Raw genomic sequence first — 13745 nt, forward strand, 5'->3', positions numbered from 1 at the left:
GTGTGAAACACAATAATATGATCTTATCGTTAATGTATAATGACAAAGTATATACAAAAATATGAAATTTGATTTTATAAAAACAATCATATGTATTACTATATACTGCCTTCTTCCATACTTTATGGATTTATGGATTTTAAGATAACATTTGAAGATATATTTTTTATTAATTTAATGCTCTAAAGAAATTACAGTGAAAAGTTGCAGAGTATTATGCAGTATTTATAGAAGGTTTCATGTTAATATACATTGTGTAGAATCATAGAATCACAACATCGCTCAATATTATCGCACGCATATTTATATCATTTAATATATTGTGCCTTTGCTTATTATACAAAAAAATATATTACTACAAAAAGGATAGTACTCTTTACAGAAAAGTCTAACTAATAAATGCAACTGGCCTTATAACTCTATTTTCTATTATTTTATAATTGGATATCGAAAATTGAATTCCAATATCTTTCAAAGAAGAGTTAAATATGTAATATGTGAAATATTGCGCTCTTTGTAAAAATATATATATCACATACGATAAAAGCACTTAATAACGATAGCAGCTGATATCATCATGTAGTACATAAATAGAACGCATACAAGCATTGTAAACACTTTATTACATTACTGACAAACATCGCGTATAAAGACCGTCAGTAATTCCTGACAGTCAAAGATAATTGTCAAATAGTGCCGCGGTTTATTCGCGGTATTTAAATTTTAACTTGTAGCTATTTTTATAATTAATAGTGCGAAAAAAAAGCGAAATGAAAGTAGTTATCGTTGGTGGTGGAGTTGTCGGATTAACGACAGCTTTAATTACACAAAATGGATCTCTTCGTAATGCTAATATAACAGTTTTGGCTTCGGATTATGATGATATTGTCAGTTATGTGGCTGCAGGAATTTTTAGAGTCGGTGCTTCATTCGGTAGCTCTAATGAGGAGAAAGTAACGAAGTAAATATGAATATAATACTGTTTGCGTTGAAAATCATGATGTAAACCAAAAAAGATATGATTCATGGATATACAAATATAAGCCGAAAATGTAGAATAAAATATAAAACTTTTTCGAAATATTTTATTTAAAGAAAGTATATTATCTCGATGCTTTTATACACGTGTTCAAATTCGAACATGTTTCAAAAGGCACGAAATGTTGATTTTTTAAAACTTTTTCTTGAAGTCTCGTATAAAAAATATTTATTCTACATTCTTGTGTTATACGAAGAAATTCACTCTATTAATCTTTACGCTAATCACGATTTTTTTTATTGCATCCTATATTTATAATTATTTTTTGAGAAAATGGATCAAAGATTCTTATGAATTTTACGATGACATTCGAAAATCCGATTATGCCTCTTATGCTGGAGTGACTGATATTTCTGGATATATATTTGCTAATTCGTCTCCACATACTGTTAAGGTAAAAATTAATTAAGAAATTCTCTATTCTCTTTTATCAAGAATTTGAAATTTATAAAAATAAATTCAAATAATTTCATAAATATAGATTTATACATTTAAATTATAGTATATGAGCATATATATCGCTTTAATTTGTACTAATTGAATTAATAACTACTTTAATTAGAATGATTGGCTTGAAAGTGTAGTCCCGATATACAGAAGAGCAACAGAGGAGGAATTTCAATTAGTTAATGGCAATTGGAAATATGGATCATTTTTCTCGACTCTTCTCACACAATGCAATTTGTATCTTCCATGGATTAAAGAAAAGTAACATGTTATAATTATTTAAACAGACGAATAAATTATTATAGCTTTAAATTATTTATCTTGCCATAGATTGCTAACAGACGGAGTTACGTTTAAGCAAAAAAAATTAAATTCTCTCGAGAAATTAACTGATGAATTTGACATTGTAATAAATTGCACCGGGCTTGGAGCGCGTAAATTATGCAATGACAAACATCTCGTTTCTATACGCGGTCAAGTGCTCAAAGTATGCTATCATATCTTTGCTTTTGTTATAAATTCTGTTTATCGACATGATCTCAATACTTTCTTTGTTTTTCATCCATCTGTACAGGTAAGAGCACCATGGATGAAAGTTTTCTTTTACGGTGAGCTCGACACTTATGTCATACCAGGTTTTCATGGCACAGTTACTCTAGGTGGATCAAGAAGCTTCGATTCCGAAAATACAAAATTATGTCCATACGAATCTGCAGCGATTCGCGAAAGATGCGAAACATTAATTCCATCTTTGAAAGATGCAGAACTCTTACGGCAGCAAGTCGGTCTGCGACCGCATAGGGAAGGCGGTGTTAGAGTTGGGGAGGGAAATATCGTTAACAGTGGTTGCTCTAATAAAACTATAGTTAGTACTTGGACAACAAAAAAAGAGTTAACACATTAATTCACAAACTGACTGCTTCATATTTGTTTGCAGATCGTACACAATTACGGACATGGTGGTTACGGAGTTTGCATGGCACCAGGAACTGCTATAGCAACTGTCAACACAGTCGTCGAATTTCATAAAGCTACCTGCTCCAAAATATAATTGCTATAACATGTAATTTTTCCTGTTTTGTACACACGTTACAGAAAAGCGTTCTTCTCTACCTGCAAATGGAGGATACATCTTTTCTTAACAAATTTACGTATGAAAGTTAGAATGGTCTAATACTGTATTGTTTACAGAAATACACTTACAATCAGAATTTCTGAAGATTTGTTATCAGATGTGAAATACGTATTTATTCCACTGATCAAAAAACGCAATTAACATCTTTTCCAAAATAATCTAAATCCCAACAATTTAGCTAAAATTAAAGTTCTACATAGTTTTATTAGTACTTTCAGTGTTGCATTAAACTGATTAAACATAAGTTGCTTATTGATCAATTATTTCGCTAGATGCACATAAGATAAGAAATGTGATATTAATTGCGTTTGTAAATGCACTGTAAAGAGGTTCATAAACTTATAAAAATATCATATCGTAAATTAACAAATTCGATTATTTATCGAGCGTTAAAATGATATATCGTCAAGTTATAATCATATTATTATGGAAATAAAATTCATTACATTAATCCACTTAAGTGCTATTTCTTGCTGGGTTTTACATTCTTTCTAGGTGGTGCTCCCCATCTCAACGCACTGTTATCAACTGTAAGACGCGGCCTCTTGTATTGACTGCTTTTTATATGTTCTTCTACTAATTTAGGTGTGACACAAATAACGTGTTGTCCTTTCCAATATTTAACCATGTTCATACTTTGTAACGTCGAGATGATGTCGGTCTGCGAGATGCTAGTCATTTGACTGCAGATAGATTTATATTATGTGCATCTCTATGTTCTGTTATTGAAATAATTAATTAATAATAATATATGTTTGATGTGTTTACCTAAGATCTTTAATACTAAGCGTTCCTCTAAAATCTCGAAGAATTTCCAGCAGAATCCAACTCCAATAACTGCGATAAGACAACTTCCCTAAGTCACTTAAAGGTTTCTCTGGACTTCCAACCGCTTGTTCAATTCTGCTTAATTCATAGCTAAAAGCTATTAATAATTTACCATAGCCTTGTCTCTGAAAAGGTGGCAAAGTTAAGATGCATGCGACATTATTACCATCGGGTGATTCTTTTTCCTGAAAACAAAAAATAATTATGTTTTGAAAACTTTAATGAAGTTGATGAGAAAATTTGTATTTTCTGACATTTAGATTATTTACTTAAGTTTATAGCATACCTTTGAAAAATAACCGACTAAATGTGCACCATGTTTATCCACCTCGCACAAAATATAAAAAAGAAATGGCTCTACATCGAAATAAAGTGTTTTGTGATCCAAAAATAATTTAGCCAGCAAACACAAATTCTGACAATATATCTTGTGTTCCCTGCCATCTACTTCCCAAATACTTAATGTTCCTTTTCGATAGATTTCTTTTCCGACTGGCTGTCTATGAGTACATTCACTCTGAAACAAAAAAATACACTATAATCATACATACTCGTAATAAAATCTCAACAAATATAAATAGTTTTTTAAATATTTTACCATGTGATATCTGTACGTTTTCTCGAGACGCATATACTTTAAGCAATACTCGCAGATCCAGAGTTTTGGTTGCTTGCCATATTCTTCAGGATATGGACTAAAATACCAAGTGTCAATCTCATATTTGCCTAGAAACAAACTTTTGAAAATCATGAGATTCTTTTTGCATTAATTGGATTAATGTATGAGTGGTACAATAATATTTACCGATTTGTATTCTATCTATGTACTTGACTTTTGTTATAGCTTCATGTTCTTTCTCTAGCGCAGCTGTGGTAGGATCCATTTCTGCATAAGTCTAAAAATAATAAAAATACAGTTTGTCAAATATATAATACTAATGTAAAAAAACTAATATAAATATAATATTAATGCCAAGAAACTAATAATAAAATTTCTGCTTATGACTTAATACTATATTTCGATATAAATGTATATCTTACCTTTTGTACATGATTAATCTCATCGTGACGTCTTTTCTGATTTCTAGTAATTTTGCGATCAGAAGAGTCCGCTAACAGATCAGTCCCAGAATTTCTATCGTGTCGCTCTATTTCACTCATGTCAAACCTGCTGGACATAATTCTGTCACGAGGTACCCATTCATCCAATCTTCTATTGTGTCCTTCATAATGAACATAGTATTCATAGTGACTCTCATTCTCATTGTAACGTGTTTGGATAATTTCGGCAGGATCTATACAATAATAAGACAATAAATATATATGTAGTAATTTCATAATGATAAGAAGTTTTAATTAAATATATAAGCATGCTTTAGTTTCTCAAAAATCTTTCTCATAAATACTATCAATAAGAACCCAAAGATGTAATGCAAGAGCAAGAAATATTTACAAAATGAGATAAATAGTGCAGACCATTAATAATTATCAACTTTTTAAACAAAGCTTGAAAGAACTTGGTCATCTGCACTGATGCATGCAAAAGCTCTATGACTATACGTGAAATTATTTAAATATTAAAACATAATATAAATATCTTCATTGATATTAAATATCCAATACTGACATCTCATAATTAACAAAATATACATTGATCATCTCATTGTCAAAGTATTTATACTACGCTTTTGCAGTTGGATAAACTATGTTTAGCAGGCTCTTAGTGTCACGTGCAAATAATCGCGTTCGTTACTAATTATCAATCATCTTTACGCACGCCAGGAGTCGTCAGATCTGCGAACGAGATAGTGCTCGCCTATATCGAGCGGCAACTCCTCGAGACTGTCCGCGTCATCGCCGGAGCCCTTCCCGCCATTCGTCAATGTATTCTCTCGTTTCTCTTGCTTAACCATTGTGTCCCTCGCCGCGTTGCAGCCGTCCTTATTTCTCTGTTCGGATTCGGCCATAATTCCTCGGCTGTAATTCAAGCGTCACGGGAAATATATTCGCCAGCGAAAATGTCCCAAAAATAGCCGAACATCTCACACGTTGACGCAACGACGCAACTAACCGTGCAACATCCGCGCGACTGCGGTCAACGCTACAGTTATTTACCATATAATACGTCATGCATAGACGCGCGCACTGATTCTAGGATTTTTCCCCACGCATGCGCAGTAGTTTGTCCAAAAAATTACACGTCATACTATATGGTTCTGATTGGCCAATCAAATGCAGCTATATTCTGACGAGTAATTTTTCCAACGAAGCCTGTACAGCTATATATTTCATATTTAATTGTATAACGAAAATGGCGGGTTTCAAGAGTAGATCGAGAGGCTCGTAGTGCTTTGATGGCGAAAATCAGGTAAAAAATCGAATCTCATTTTCTCTAATGACGTTCGCGGAAGCAGCAATTTACATCATTGAACATTCGGCGATGTAAATACGCGGCGTAAGTTTGGTAGAAATTCTAATTATTCCATCGCGTTAGCAAGAGACAAAGATTCCGATTCTGTTTCTCTCTCGATCGTTCCTAAAATCCTTGAATCCAATTATGCGAGTTGTTCGATGAACATTACAGCATAAATGCGAAAATATGAGAAAAAGATGATCAATTTCTCTCCTTTTTTACCTAACCTCGCCATCAAAATATCGTGAACGTAAAAAACCGCCGAATAAACAAGTCGCGTTTTCTTTTCTCTCTTTTTTTTTTGCGTCTTACTTCTCCGAGAACGTTTATTATTTTATACGAGAAACTCGTTGGAGAGTTTAAAACGCCGCTATCCGCATTTGAATCTCGCGCCGAGAACGACAGCGCCGCGATCGACGACGGCGCATGCGCGAAGTGTCTAGTGGGAGAAGTGGGAGCCCGAGGTGCGAGGAGGCAGTGAAGTTGGGCGCAGATGCTGCAAACGCTTTGTCCGGTGTGAATGTCCGTGGTGAATGTCGGCGTACGTCGGTGCTGGGAGGCCGCGCGCGCGTCCGTGAGAGTTCGTGCAAGTCTCCTTGTTCGCGATGGACGGCCGTCCGGCGATACCTGTTGCACGACCCGGTCCGGGATCCCTCGGGCTCGACCTCTCGGAAGTCCGCCGTCGCCTTTCCTAAAGTGTTACCACTCGGCCATAGCGCGGCGCCGGGACGACTTCATCCCGGGGTGAAGAATGTATCGCTCGCGCGTTCGCTTGTCGTCCGTTGTTGACGTTTCCTTATAGTGTGTACGTCGCGTGACAACAGTGAATGTGTGTGTGTGTATATATGTATAAGTAACGCACACATGTGTGCGTGTTGCTAACAGTCGCGTCAATCACCGGACGCGCGGTCTTTTACGTCGCGAGCCGCCGCGTTGCAGCAGCAGCAGAGAAGTCAAATCGAGAATTCCGAGGAATCGCGTGAAACAAAAGCGCGCGTGCGCGCGCGCGAGAGTGAAACGCGTGTGCAAGAAAGTCTACGAAGATATGGGAATCGTGCAAAGCCGCGGCGGCGAGAGCGATGGCGGTGTCCGCGAGGTATTCATCGGCGGTGTCAAGGCCGGCGTGCCTCATCACTCGTGTCAACCGAGCCTGGGCATGGGCAGCCTGGGCGGACCTCACACACGCAGCGGCAGCGTGCGCAGCGCGCCGAGACAGCCGATGCCGGACGCGATCGAGCTCGAGAGGCGTTTCACCAAAGTGCTGGTGAGTCCATGCACGGAACAATATTTCTCCTCTTTCTCTCTCATTCGTTCTAATCTAACGATAAATCGCACTTCGCGATCCGCTCTGCGCTCGCGAACATTACTCTGCAGCGAATCTCGTCTTGGCAACAATTTTTTTTTAATCTCTGTGTTTACTCTGAAAATATACATATAATAGTTTCATCATATTTATATAGAAATGTAAATTTTGAAAATTATGTGCTATTGATAAAAAATAATGTAAAAGAGAGAATGTGTTTATTTTAATTATATTAATGAGATTCACTCCGAATTAATGTTTCGTGATCTCTGGGCAGCTAAAAGTTGGAAAATATCTTAGGAACGATAATACAAATAAACAATAAATAAACATTATTTCGCATTCACATGTAAATAATTGCGTTCAGTCTTGATATACTCTTGTGTTTTTGACGACTCCGATGCTCTCAGAAATATGCAATATTCACGAGTATTCGAATATTATATATGACAGGTTTAAAGATCTACTCATTTAATTATATTAACAGAAACAAAATGCATCAATATATTTATACAATATGCTCCCCATCGCTATTATAATTAATCGATACTAAAATTAATCCTATTGGTATATTTACTTAAATATGATTGAACAGTATTTGATAAATTTATTCGATAAACTAATTGTAAGAGGGTCTCACAATAAATTCACAAGAGATTTCTTTTAAAAGAAAAGTTTGTTCTTATAGTTGACAAAATTAAATTTTAAATTCGATGCAAACATGCCTGAGACTTGTCAAAATTCGCATTATATTAGTTAGAAATTTGTCGATATTCGTTCATTAGTTTTGTTCACGAATAAAAATAGCCAAGCTATCCACGTGACTACTAATTGTCTCGACATCTGAATATTTCCGATGACCAATTAAAGCACACATTCGGCACGTGTCTCGTGAACGAACGCATGACGTAATGAACCCTTTACAATATCATATTTCTTTGATCAGGACGCTAAAAAAAATCGGAATATAATTACTTGACAATCGACAATTTTATACAGGACGTTAATTGCAAATTAATTCATTGAATTTAAAATTCAAGACTCTTTAAGCAGAGCTATCTTTTAAATTGCAAATTACAAATACTTTTCCGCAGTCGTCTATTTTAAAGACGTTTGTTGAGATTATAAAATTCTTTCCTCCCCCTCTAATTATATATATCACAATCCATCTTTATAATCTATTTCATCGCACTTGCGATATAATTTTAGTCTTTCTCTCTAACTATAATGTTTTGATTTACCCAACTTAAATCGAGATAAATTTATCTCTCTGATGACAAATATTCATTATCAATATTTCAACACTAATAATAATGTAGAAAAATATTTGATGATGGATATATGGATAAAATTTATAAAAATATCGATAAAGAAAATTATATAGGTATTTAATCGAAACGTTTTGCCAATAAATACCGCTAATAAGCAATATAGTTAATGCATTATAATGCGTTATAAATTTCTATTTTTATAATATATCGTTTTGAAAATTAAATACAAACTAATATCAGAGCGATAAATATATCATTACCTTATAATTAATTCCTATTTAGAAGGATTTTTTTAAATTCTGTTAATATCTCAAAATTAACGATATTCTTTTATTTAGTTTTTGCCTAGCTATATAGAAGTCTATCTTTTTAACAGAAATGTCACTTTTATAGTGATAAGCAGTTGTAAATACAGCAGTTTTTTTTTTAATTTGAAACTTTAGGAATGCGAACAATTATATCTCTAATAAATCTTTTGCGTTTTACACGGATTTCGATAAAACTTTGAATAAAATTTTAATTTTCTTAGATATTAAATATGAAACATTAAGAAATTTATGAAAAAAATTGAGAGATAATAAAAAATACAAATTTTGATTGAATGCTTAAAAATTCGATAATTTCGAAAACATTGTAGAATATGTCGATATTTAAATCTCTGATAAATGAACAACGAGACCCAAAGTAGTGTTCCTGTTTTGTTGCACGCGAACTTTAATTTATACAGTGAGTAAGAAGTGTGCAATGGATAGCGCGCATTTTTATTCGGTGTATCGGTGTGACATGAGAGCACGATCGTATTTATCTTTACCGCCTCGAGGTGTAACATAATAAGCGGATTGGTATCGACACGTATGGCATGTAACTTATAGCATGACTAAATATCTGAACTCGGGTAAACTCTGCTTGGGTTACGAAGCTTGTCTGCAATGTAACCATCTCTCGTGTTTACAAAAAACGCTTTTATTTACTCAATATTATTGAATCGATATATCATAACATTGATAACATTGATAACAATATCGATAACATTGATAAAATTGAATGTGTGACAAGAAGGGAGAAAAAGATAGACGAAAGATTGATGTAAAACTTATTAAAGAGACGTATATATTTTTTGAAAGATTTATAAGCTTATCATCCTAATAATTGGCAGTGCGAAAATATGGAATATATAGTTTGAGAAATATAGAATCGTAAAATGTGTGCAAGAATGTAATCAATGGAAAAGAGTAGGCCACACGAAAGGCAAACAAACGCAGATCGTCTCGGTGTTGTCGAACCCTGCTTTTATACAATTAAATGTTTCATCCGACACGCCTGTTTACGGTCTCGTAATTCCGCTGTCTCACTTTTACGACACGTCGCGATATAAATGCCATTTTTACAAGCTTGGCACCATGGACCATATCGCGATATAGTGAAGTAGATGATTAATTAAGAGAAACCGAGATTATAACTTAAAATCTTAAAAGATTATTTTTTAACTCCTTTTTTTTCTTTATTTTACTATGACTTTTATTCAAATCATTTTATCATATTTTTATTATCATACTTTTTTATATATTACGTATAAAATCTTTCAAATTCATAAACTGACAAAATTTAATTAACTTGCAAAATTTGAGCTACAAAACAGACATATTTTCTCTTTGAGTTACAGTAACAAAAATGTAATATTGAATTCGAAAAAAATTAAGAAAATTTTAAATAAACTTCAATTTTTGTACATTTAAAAAGCTATTGATACATAAAAATATAATATATATATAAAAATATGATAAATATGATTAATATAAAAATGTGATTAATAAAGTTCAAAAATTTATACTCTCCAGCTTTTGATAGTCACTTCGTAGAGATTTTGTAGCTCTACCATTGATTACAGGGTGTAAGAAGTAAGAACTAATCACATGTATATAAGCTACAATTGTAGTTCATGTTTGATTAGTTCTGACGGTTTATGAGAATGAGTTTTCAAGTCAAAACACGTATATGAATTATAACCGTATAGCCTACATCTCGGAAATTATTAAATGCGTTAAATTATTTGATGATAAAATCCAAGATCGTGCGATGCTTCTCCGACACGCCTTGAGCGAAAGGTCGATATCTTGAATTGTCTTATCGTAATTTAATCGAAATTCCACATAGCGGTGATTGCATAGCTCGATTACGCTTTTACCCTTTAATTATATATAGTATTTAATAATAGAAGTATATTTCTTATCGAAAATATATATATATATACATATAATTATCTCATATACTATTCATAAATCATTTTGCTGTCAGAAATTGAATAATGATATCAGATAGCAATAAATAAATTAATTAATTGCCTCGAATCTTCCTTCTTCTCGTGAAACAAAATGTTTAAAGATGGAAAAAACTTGTGTGCTGAAAAAAAGATGGAGAAAAGGAGGAAGAGAGAAAGAGATGACGAAAGTGAAGGAGGACATGGCACGCCTACGAGCAATGGCTCTCACCAAATAAGATTCGATTGTGCATCTTATGGTACTGCCAACGTCGCGGCAACGACCAACATATTGTAAATAACAAGTCTTCCCTTCAGCTTGTATTAACTCGACTTTATTCGATTTTCTCTGGCTCTTTCGTCCGACTGTCTCTTCCTTCTGTCCATCCTTGGCTCTTGACCTCCGTGACTCTCTGTCTTTGTAACCATCGATATAGTTCCCGGTATTCTGATACATTGAATCCTTTGTATGGCCGGATATCTGCTACCGTATGTTCAACATATTTTGCATTAAAATGATATCTTTGCGGAATATCTCAGAAATATGTATGTCAGTCGAGAATTTTTGACAATGGCGAAGATATAAGCAAAATCGTTAAGAAAAATGTGGGGAAAAAGGATTGAAAAGTATAAAATCTGAAATATATAATAAAGATAAAAAGAAAACTCGGAAATTATTAAAATTTCAAGAAATTTTATATTTCTCGTGTTTCTCTTACTTTGACAATATAATGTTTACTTGGAAATTAACGTATATGAGACAAACAACGTAATTATAAATTTGTCATCGTAATATTAACATTAATTATTTTCACTTTTTGTTACATACCTATAATCTGACTTTTACAATAGGTATATTTAAAATTTCAAATATAAATGGAAATTATAATATAAAAAAAGAGGATACAATCTAATTGTTTATTATATAATAATTTTCATAATTATCAATATCAATTTTATGTCAATAAACGATGTGATATAAATAAAATGTGTTAAATCGAATGAATAATATTAGCAAATCATTTTTTAATACAAAGAAATTAACATTTCGTAAAATAATTAAATATTACAATTATTAATCGGATTGGATTTCTTTCGAAATAATTTTGAATGTTTATTTAGAACAAATCTTGTAATAATTTTATACCATAGATGAAATTGGGAATTGCTAATTTAATTATATACATATATATACATGTAGTAGTAATATCTAATACCAGTAATTGTCAAGCAAGATTAATGAAAAAAAGATGATTAACGAAAAGATTTGCGTGGATTTCCGCGGGTTCTCATAATAATAGAGGATCAATCAAGTCGTTACGCAAAATGGTTGTACATCTCCGTCGCTATAGATCAAAATTATACCCGCATCGAGAAAACACCGGCACGCGATCATCCCGGGCGATTTTGTTCAACCGGCTCAACCGGCCGGAAAAACGCCGTTGACCGCATTATGGGACGTGACGAGCGGCGTTAAAGATGCTAATTATCGTTAAGCGCGCTCCTTCAACATCTTCCTCTCTCTGATTTTCCTTCTCACTGTCACGAAGCGGTCGATCGTCTGTCGATCGATGTCATTAACGTTAACACGGGTCATTATTTTCGCGACATCTCGTATCTTTTCCATCAAAAAACTCGTTTTCACTATTCATATTAGGTCGTGAACCTCAACCCCCTTCTTCCCCCTGTTGACAGCGACTGAATACTATGATACTATATATGAATTTTTTTTTCGAAACGAAAACTTTTATAACTCGAATCGATTTTTATTAGAATAAAAAATTATTACTTTTTTTAATTTTTATAATGAAAATTGGCATTTCATAGATCGGAGATTTCTATAGAGAATTTTCTCTTAGAATTTACCCTGAAAATCATAGTAATCGTGGGACAATATAGTATGGAAAGAATTTTATGAGAATTTCTCTGATTAATATTTATCACAATAAACATAATAATATCTACACGTTAAAATATAAAACATGTTTGAGTAATTTTACCATGCAGTTTAGTAAAATTAATCAAACATGTTTTATATTTTATTGTGATAGATATTATTATTTTTATTGTGATAAATATTAATCAGAGAAATTCTCATAAAATTCTTTCCATATTGTCCCACGATTACCATAATTTTCAGGGTAAATTCTAAGAGAAAATTCTCTCTGTGTACTTTTTACATTTAATCATCGAAATCCTTTAAAATTTCAGAAAATTTTTAGAGAAAAAGATTAAATATCCTATATTAAAATTTTTTAAATCTAGTGCATAAAAATCTATTTTTGATATATATTTTTATATATTATTTACATTTATATTATACTATTATAATATTATTAATATTAAAGGCTCTTTTATGCTTTTGAGTTTTTTAAAATCTTCTGATATAAGCATGCAATTAAAAAAACTCAGACAAATTTGTGACAATGTGATTCAATTAGGTATATCATTTTTGCTTTTATATACTTGTGTTTGTATACAACGTGCCGAAAAGTATGTTTATCTGTAATTAGAGAGTTTATTTTGCAAATAATCATTATCTAGAGAGCTTTTAACATTACCATACTAACACATCTATTAAGAAAATACATTGTGCAAAGAGTACTTTGATATTTGATCTGTACACGCAATGAACACCTTCGCAGTCGCGATTAAAAGTTGGCGCGATCGAATACGCTTTGCATAGCTTACGTGGCTGTCATTGAGAAAAAGTCTTACTAATCAATTACTGTGGTATTACTTATACATCTTCAACATATATATATATATATTTCAATAAATTAAAATGAAGCCAGAACGAGATTGAAAGATAAACATTTCTGCTTTAATCTTGGAATGTGAAAAAAATGATATCACTTTGTTTTGAAGAAGAAAAGTTAAATTTATAATAGATATAATTACTTATAAGAAATAAATAATATAAATAATTATTAAAATTAAATAATTATATAGATATTCTGTCTTTATTTTAAAATAATTATAATTGACTAATTATTCCGTTTATCTGGAAAAGGAGAATTTCTATCATAGTCTCTCTTGCCTCTGCTTTTCT

The 13745-nt window shown here is 32.4% G+C and overlaps 3 protein-coding genes across 8 annotated transcripts in view; 2 read left to right on the forward strand and 1 right to left on the reverse strand.

Moving 5' to 3' along the window:
* Positions 1-104: 104 nt before the first annotated feature.
* Daao1 (D-amino acid oxidase 1) lies at positions 105-2562 on the forward strand. The gene is made up of 6 exons (XM_083041060.1): positions 105-961; positions 1310-1433; positions 1602-1747; positions 1817-1973; positions 2061-2351; positions 2424-2562. The coding sequence occupies exons 1-6, from the start codon at positions 771-773 to the stop codon at positions 2535-2537; spliced, it is 1023 nt and encodes a 340-aa protein (XP_082897186.1). The 5' UTR covers positions 105-770; the 3' UTR covers positions 2538-2562.
* On the reverse strand, positions 2387-5543 carry Mof (males absent on the first). Of its 4 annotated transcripts, none has more exons than XR_014425624.1 (9): positions 5227-5543; positions 4491-4744; positions 4255-4345; positions 4048-4175; positions 3736-3966; positions 3390-3634; positions 3068-3304; positions 2690-2799; positions 2387-2599 (listed from the first exon to the last, which is right to left on the reverse strand). XR_014425624.1 is itself a non-coding variant. In XM_083041059.1 (7 exons), the coding sequence occupies exons 1-7, from the start codon at positions 5414-5416 to the stop codon at positions 3085-3087; spliced, it is 1359 nt and encodes a 452-aa protein (XP_082897185.1). In that variant the 5' UTR covers positions 5417-5543; the 3' UTR covers positions 2387-3084. The 4 variants fall into 4 exon arrangements, 1 of the variants encoding a protein (XP_082897185.1); XR_014425623.1 differs by having other exon boundaries at positions 2690-2940; XR_014425622.1 differs by having other exon boundaries at positions 2690-3304.
* A 797-nt stretch (positions 5544-6340) lies between these two features.
* Positions 6341-13745, forward strand: part of Frl (formin-like protein) — a 46312-nt gene continuing 38907 nt past the window's right edge. For 2 of the 3 annotated variants that reach the window (XM_083039811.1, XM_083039812.1), the window contains exon 1: positions 6342-7126. In XM_083039811.1, coding sequence (XP_082895937.1) covers positions 6908-7126 — 219 coding nt within the window. In that variant the 5' untranslated portion in view covers positions 6342-6907. Of the gene's footprint in view, positions 7127-13745 lie in introns of all 3 variants that reach the window. The other variant, XM_083039813.1, reaches the window with a different exon arrangement.

The sequence above is a fragment of the Prenolepis imparis genome, unplaced genomic scaffold (assembly GCF_030444845.1).
Source record: "Prenolepis imparis isolate NDT839.2.m4 unplaced genomic scaffold, iyPreImpa1.0 SCAF_6, whole genome shotgun sequence".
Lineage (NCBI taxonomy): Eukaryota > Metazoa > Arthropoda > Insecta > Hymenoptera > Formicidae > Prenolepis > Prenolepis imparis.

Coding starts and splice junctions, on each gene's coding strand:
- Daao1 (XM_083041060.1), top strand. CDS start 771: ATGAAAGTAGTTATCGTTGGTGGTGGAGTTGTCGGATTAACGACAGCT. Junction 962..1,309: donor AATGAGGAGAAAGTAACGAA/GTAAATATGAAT, acceptor TTATTTTTTGAG/AAAATGGATCAAAGATTCTT. Junction 1,434..1,601: donor CGTCTCCACATACTGTTAAG/GTAAAAATTAAT, acceptor TACTTTAATTAG/AATGATTGGCTTGAAAGTGT.
- Mof (XM_083041059.1), bottom strand. CDS start 5,416: ATGGCCGAATCCGAACAGAGAAATAAGGACGGCTGCAACGCGGCGAGG. Junction 4,745..5,226: donor CAGATCTGACGACTCCTGGC/GTGCGTAAAGAT, acceptor ATTATTGTATAG/ATCCTGCCGAAATTATCCAA. Junction 4,346..4,490: donor AGATTAATCATGTACAAAAG/GTAAGATATACA, acceptor TATTATTTTTAG/ACTTATGCAGAAATGGATCC.